This window comes from Corvus cornix, chromosome Z (genome assembly GCF_000738735.6).
Source record: "Corvus cornix cornix isolate S_Up_H32 chromosome Z, ASM73873v5, whole genome shotgun sequence".
In the NCBI taxonomy this organism is placed as follows: domain Eukaryota; kingdom Metazoa; phylum Chordata; class Aves; order Passeriformes; family Corvidae; genus Corvus; species Corvus cornix.
Window position 1 is genome coordinate 65,178,261 of NC_046357.1, and position 7,756 is coordinate 65,186,016.

Here is a 7,756-nt window from a genome sequence, read left to right on the forward strand (position 1 = left end):
GACTTCTGAATACCTTCTGAATGTGATTGCAGGTGCTTACAGTCCTTTCAGGTAACCAGAATAACAAGCACAACTTCCTCTGATATTTCTATGCAGGGCAACCTGGAGTCTTCCAAAATCTCTATGAGACTGCTTGAAGAAGCACAGCTAAAAGGTGACACGTTACCACTGAGAGCATACTGCTTTGCGATGGCAACTGCTCTCAAGCAGGTGCAGTCTCTTTTGTTTTCGGTTGTGCCTGGGTCTCTATAGGGAGAGAGATACTCTTTACTTTTTTTATAGACAGATAGTGAAAGGAAGCTAACATGGAGGAGACACAATGTAATAACTTCAAGTATTGGAACTTTTAGGGATTATTGGAACAATAGGATTATAGACAATGCTCACACAAATTGAATATGGAAGTTCTTAAATCTAAACATGTGTCTTGAGTCTAATGCACACATATTTTGTGCTGGTGACAATACCATCTAGAATATTAAAAAATTACAGAGTTAGGTCAACAGGTTAGATGTCAACATCTAGTATCCTGCAGATACTGCTATTTAGTGGTGATTTCCTTTAAATAGAATTAAAATTATAATCTAAAATATTTGCACAATCATCTCTTTAAAATGTTTGTCTTGGGAGGCAGTCTCAAAGGCTTTGATGTGTATTTCCCTACTGCCTGGGAGGTGGACTGTCTCCTTCTGCCTGTGGAGGTTTTCCTATACCTCATATGCCTAAGTACTGATATGAAAAGGCTCTGAGGCAGCACAGGGTGAAAAATGGAGCAGGAGAATAATAATTAGGAAATTCTAAAGTTTGGAATAAAGTTTGCATTTCCTCTGCCATTAATTTGTGTGTACAGGTTGAGTATGTCCTGAACCTTCTCTGTTTCATGTTAAAACAGAGGTCAGAGACACTGGAAGGGCTGTAGATTTGATCTTATTCACAAATTTGAATGAATGGAGTAGAATCGTTAGAAGTTTCTTATGCACTGTGTGGTCTTTTTTGCTCTGTCTCTGTGAATGGAGACACTGAACAATAGCATCATTGAAGTAAATTTATTCATGTGCACAATGGCATGGTGAAATTCTTTTTTTGCAAATGGAGTAATGCTCCACATTACCTTTAATTGTTCCTTAAGCAGAATACTTTTTGACAGTACTTCTTGCTGTAAGGTGTTTCTTAATCGCAAGTAACATTGCTTGGTCTAGTAAATGTCAGTGTAACATTTACTGTCTATACAAATCAATTGATGACATAGATACAGTACTGTAAATGTGTATGTCCAAAAGGTTAGAGGGGCCAGGCAGGATAAATATCCACAGTAACGTATGCAGCACTTCATTACTCTGACATGTGTTGAACTCAGCATGTGTGTAGACCTTCCATCTTTTAGGTGATCTCGTACTCAATGTTGGTTACATGTGACAGACACACTGTACTAAAGAGCCAGATGACATGGGAACTCCAGCATGGGGTATTCCTTTTTCAGGCTGGGTGCTGTTTGGTGTCTATGGGTCTTGGTAAAGGGGTTCTAGATGATGCTTTGTGATTTATTGAAAAATTGTGAAGGACTTTTGTTTTTCTTGAACTTTTATTGTGCAAGGTTTTGGCATGTGTATGACTTTTTTATTATTATTTATTATTCCTTCCCAGAATGATGTACCACAAGCCAAATTTTATTGTTCCCAGATAATGAGAACAGAGAACAAACTATACAATAATCTTAAAGTAAGTATGCTTGCCTTGTATTAAAATCTTGCAGAGTATGCTATACTGGCCAAAAACTCCAAGTGCAAAGTAACAGACCAGCCTGTTACTAGCAGAGGCCTGTGTTGGTGGTGTTGCTGAGATTTTTTTTTTGAGCCAACAGACAATTTCTATCAGTTGGATGACTTACATTCTGAACAGTTAACAACCTCCACCCATTTTTTAAAATCACTTCCTACCGTAGGTGGGAATGTAAAGTAGACAAATCCTACATCTGTGAGCATAGACCCCTAAACAATTTCTAGTTATGATTTGTTCTTTCTAGCTCCAAAAGATTTAAAAAACCCAGCTCCAAGTAAATGCTCTGCCCACTTCAGACCTCCTTCAGCCCTACAAACATTATCCACACATGTACGTACAACAATTTTTTTGTTCATTTGCACAGTCTACAATCCGAGAGAAAGTCTGCATGTGCCATGTAAGTGACCTCTCTAAACTATGGTAAAATGCACTTTATTCAAGAGCAGGTAATGCAGCTTCGTCAGAGGAGCTCTGCCTCAAGCCTCACCCTTCGTTTCCAGGTCCCAGCTGTTAAAAAACCTGAAATATTTGAGGAAATTGATTATTCTGTCACTTTCTTTGCAATGAATGGATTTTTCTTAGTGCACCGTCTGGATATGTATTTTGTCCTGCTTTGCTTCCTGTCTTCCTCAACCATTTTTAAAAAAAGATTGCATTCTTATGATACGTGCTATTTGTGTGGTGTGTTTTTATTTTATTTTTAAGGTTCTTGTCCAGCTCAGATCTGGTTTGCTAAAAGAAGTAATAAATACGTTAGAGGCAGCAGTGGAAGTAGATATTCCTCCCTTTGTGAAAAAAACTGAGTTTTCTGAGCAGGTGGTAAGTATGCAGTGATGAGAATGTTCATGGTACTGGGCTGAGCCATGATAATGATGGTTAGCCTTCAGAACTTCAGGTGCCTAACTTCACTGTGCTGTAGTTTTTTGGGTTCTGATGCATTCCGATGCCAAAGCAGCTGGCTGGCTTCCTCTGCTGTTGAACGAAACACTTAGCTGTTCGCTTCATTTTTTATTGTGGATCTTGCTTCTAGAAGCTCTTATTTCATCTGAATGTAGATGACACTTTCCCTATTGGCATTAAATAATTTAATCCCTTGCCTCCTATGTTATTTTCATTTCATATGAAATGAGAATAAAGTTTCTGGTAACAGTGATATTGTTAAGTTGGTAATATATGAAAGACCTATGATGCTATATGGGGAAGAGTGATATAGGAAACTGTAGCTTTTGCTATTTAACTATATTTTACTGTGAAAACTAGCTTTTACAGTCTTGATCAATAAGAAGGCTTCCTTCAGAGCACATATGTAGCCCCTCTCAGTTTGTCAGCATTGCTGCTGCTTTTCCTGAAGCTTATTTAGCATATTCATTTTGGATGTGCCTACAGAATAAGACATTTAAGACTGTGTTATTAAATAAATACTTAGTCTTTCCCTGCTGCTTTTAATTTTTGTAAACAAAATTAATAACTGTTTTGCAAAATAATAAACATTAGGAGAAGGGGGGAGCCAAGTTTTCAAAACATAGCCCATATATATTAGCTGCTATGTTGAAAAGAAATTGTTTAAGCAGCCTTTAGTTTTGTAAAGTCATTGCAATAAATGTTGCATGTGTTAGTGTTGTATTTTGACTTTGGGAAATTTTTAGCTACCAAAAGATGATTAAGCATTAGTCCTAACAGTCCGCTTCCACAGAATTTTATTGATAGTAATATTTTTTAAGGGATTTACTTAACACTTCAGCTCATACTCTTATGTTTGGCATACAGAACTTCTCAGTCTTCTATAGCCTGAATTTTACTGATTTGTACTGTACATTTACAAAGATATTTAATAATAATACAAATTTTGCTGATCTGGAAAGTGGATTCCGGGAAGCAATCACATTTCCTGGATTTAAATAGAAAATAAATGTGTTTGTTTGTACTAGGACTTAAAATAGGATTGTACAACTTTGAGGAAGTTTTAAATCCAATAAACTCTCTCTAATAGATAACCAGTGCATTTCCACCATTTTGTGGTGATGCATAATGTACTCTGCACAAAATCCTCATGAGTCATTGCCTTAGCCACCTATCTTACACTGTGTACTTTTTTTTTTTTACTATGAGTTATTGTTTTTCTTCAGTGTGGTGGTAGAATGAGATCTCCACTTGCTGAACTGTAACAATCTGTCATTTTCTCTTCCTTAGCTGGCTACAGTCAGGGAAAAGATGGAAGAGAACCCTGACCTTTCTGTCAAATTAGGAAATATTTATACGAAACTACAAGCTTCAGGACAGATAACCATGTGCACACTGGAAGACATGCTTTTCCAGATTCCTAGTTCAAAGAAGACCACTGCAAAGCTTTTAAAGCATAAGCAATTGGGCTATCAGGCTGCTAATCCACTTTGGTCAAATCTATTGTTAGAATAGTTCAGTATTTGATGCCAAACTGAACTGCTGATAGCATCTTTTATAATCCAGGTTCAAATGAAATGTCTTTTCCCCTTTTCCACAGTGAGCAATTTTAAGTTATTTGTGTAAAATTTCATTTTAAATACTGATCATGAAGCTTCTGTGTTTCAATTTTGATGCTAAAAACAAACTGTGACAGTGGGTATTTGTGTGTTGTTCAGAAATTGGAGTGATAGAAGGTTTGACTTTTTCCTTAGGCTCTTGTATCAGGATTTTCCTGTGCAAAATGTTCTGGAAGTGAATGGATGGAAGTGAACAAAGTGGTATGAGTATCTGACCTGACTTCTGTGGTTCATGAGAAGAAAATTTGGTCTTCATCAGATGTAATGTTCTGACTGAAAGGATAGAGGCAGGCAAGAGTCCAAATAAAAGAGTGTGGAAGTGCTTGAACTGTTAGTTCAAAGTCTGTAGATCTCAAGAGAATCAGAGCGAAGTAAGCATATTGTGTTCACTGTAACATCTTTTTCTTCTAAAGAAATATATTAGTGGGGTTTTTTTCATATCAACTGGGATCATGGAAATGCTGTGGGAATTAGCATGGTAACCAAGTGGTTGCTTTCTCAGTTGAAGGAGATTCCTGATCGAAAGTCAGTCTCAGAGTGAGTGACTTCACAAATTGCTTCCTTCTACTTTTCTAATATTAAGATTCCTAGGATAAGCAAATCTTGATGCAAATTTGCAACTAAGTCTTACAAAGTTTCTTAGAGCAAGTATGATCACGTTTTTAGCTATAATTACATCATCTGCATAGTTGACCGTATTTTTTGATTGAAAAAAAAACACAAAGAAGCTTCATTTTGTCCCAGCTTTAATGACTCTAGATCAAATGTGCTTAGTTCTAGCAATAAAAAGCTGTTTGTATCTGTGAGTCCTGTATACCCAAGAATCTGAACTCATTCAGCATCCAGAATAGAAGGAATTGGAAACAGGTATACCTTAACTAGCATTCCTGTGCCTTTGGTGCCTTTGCAGGTGAAGTGATGAACATGTTGATAAGAGAACTTGGTGGTCTTGTGAGCACAAGACTGGGTGGAACTCAGCTTGGTACTCTGTAAGTTGGGCTGCATTATTTCTCTTCTGCCTTCTGTTTCTTTTATTTTGTCTCTGCCCCACTCAAGCAAATTTCAGAACTCAGAGTATATTTTCTGTGAATAAATCTCTGCATCTATATCACTGAAGCCAGTGAGACACTGAAGAAACAAGAACCCATCCATGGGGAAGCACAGCTTCAAAACAAATGTGATTACAGCCTGTGGGATGTTTCCTTCTGAAGCTCTAACTCTATAACTTATTTCTGTCGCAATTTCTGTTAATATGTAAAAGGTACAAACACTGTTACAAAGTAGATGGAATTTCATGCAAGTGTAAGTGAAGAATAATTTGAAGTGTGTATCACACTTTTGTGCATTGTATGTACCCTTTTTATGATTGGTGGCATAGACTAAAGTATTACATACATTGGTCTGAGAACACAGCTATTACTTTTTCTGTAATATTGTGTAGTATGTAATTCCACACATAATTTTCCCTTAGTTGAAAATTCTTTCAACATTTCCAGTAGTATGTGGACTCTTGAGAAGTTCCCAATCTTTCCTCCACAAATAAATTTGATACGAGATTTGTTAAGGCTGTTTGCAGTGTGGCAAGGATTAGTGGCAAAAAATTTTAAGGAATTCAGTTCACTCTGTTTGTATGGACAAGAGAACTGTCTGATATCATCTGGTAGAATCAGGACAGCTGTTTGGTGTTAAAAGTGTATAAATGCCACATTTTTAAAGGCCATCAGAGACAATTTGACTGATTTAGCCTTACATAGCAAATACATGAAGTCAGTTCTGTTTCATTTCCTTACTTGGCACTTTAAAATTTGTGTTAATTGCAAGAAGCTGTTGCATCCTAGGACTGTGCATGTTTGCTTGTTCATTCTAATCAGAATTGTTTAGGTTCCTGACTAAGGCTGTATCCTACCTGCAACTGAAGTAATCATAACTTATATTAAAATTGTCAATATACCTGATGTTTTCCGTTCTTTGTTCTCTTGACTGCTTGTTTTCTTGGGGTTTATTTACTCAAGGTAACAATACTAAGTTGATTTTTTTAAAAGAAATAACATCTTTGTCTTGAGAGGGAAAGGAGATGCACTTAAATATCTAACAGTACTTCAGTAGAAGAGGAAAGCAGGGACTCAAGATTAAGAGGTTCAAAGAAGCACACACAAAATTTAGACAATTAAAATTAGAATATTGGGTGTTGCTCTAGAAGTGTTCTAGAAGACTGGTAACATTTACTCCTAGGAAAAAAGCTGGGAGAAATAAGCAAGTTCTAATATTTATGCAGCTGATTTCCAATGAAGTCTAATGTGTGTCATGCAAGTCCCAGAGGCTGTTATTTGGGTAATCTTGGATTTGGGTGGTAATTTATGGATTCATCTTCTGGTGCATCAAGATTGTAAGCACACTGGCTTTTGTGTTGATGAGTCTTCACTCTTGTGCTTAGTTGAGTGTACTTAGGTGGTGTTGACTCCTGGTATCCCAGCACCCAAGACCAGGAGCCCAGATGTAGGGGTTTTGCTGCATTAGAGTGGCTGGATTGTCAAGGGCTGAGTCACTAGGCAGCTCTCATGGAGACAGCCTCAGAGAATAGGATGTGCACTGTTACTAAGTTTTTATCAGCCGATACTAAGTTTTTATCAATGATGAACCTTGAACTTAAAGAGAAGTCAACATTCTTAAAATCAATTACTTTTCTTTAACAATCTGAAAGAAACCGAAGGCATTTACATTTCAAAGTGAATTGCTGCATTTTTTTCTCTAGGTTTCGCAGCAAAATATTGTGTAGGAAGTACTGCTTAAAAGGTTATGTGTAGTAAGTAGCTTAGATGAGGATCCGAGGGCTCTTTGGGGTATTCTTGTGTGGAAAAGAATTACTCTTTATCATATTCAAATGTTTGTCCTCCAGTAAAATGAAACGTGAGTTTTGTGCATGTCCTTGCACTGCAGCAGCTTTTTGGAACAGTGATCCAGGAGACAGCAGGTGGCGTTTCTTGACCATACTCTCCTGCAAACATTATTTCCAGGGATGGCCTGCAGTGTCACTTATGTAAGGGCAGGGCATGAATGTTTTGCCCGTGTGCCATCTTAAAATGGAAAACCAGGCAATGGAAAGCTGCCTTGCATTGTTGGTAATGGTTGGTGATGACTGCAAAGCTAGAGATTTACAGCACTTACTTTGAAACTTACAGCATTTATTGAAACAACTCATCTTTGTCAATGATCACAGTACAGTGTTTACAGTATTCTGTGGAAATCCTAGTCAATTAACTAGATGCCAGGCTGTTGATGTTGCTTCTTGTACACCAATGACAATTATAAATGCTTACGTTGCTATACCTTTAGGAGAATGTTGGACCCCTTTTCTGACTTGAATTTTAGAAGCCTTCATTCTTAACATTCAGAGCGGATCTGGATTATGTGGAGTCTTCAAAGGACTGACATTCCTCTGCCATAGATGGTTCTGCTTT

At 37.2% G+C, this 7,756-nt stretch overlaps 1 protein-coding gene across 1 annotated transcript; it reads left to right on the forward strand.

Annotated features, from left to right (window-relative positions):
• The first annotated feature begins 52 nt into the window (after window positions 1–52).
• On the forward strand, window positions 53–6,253 carry LOC120411482 (pentatricopeptide repeat-containing protein 2, mitochondrial-like). Its single transcript, XM_039566775.1, has 4 exons — window positions 53–210; window positions 1,645–1,719; window positions 2,485–2,598; window positions 3,970–6,253. Exons 1-4 carry the CDS (start codon window positions 91–93, stop codon window positions 4,192–4,194), a joined length of 534 nt encoding a protein of 177 aa, XP_039422709.1. The 5' UTR covers window positions 53–90; the 3' UTR covers window positions 4,195–6,253.
• The last annotated feature ends 1,503 nt before the right edge of the window (window positions 6,254–7,756 follow it).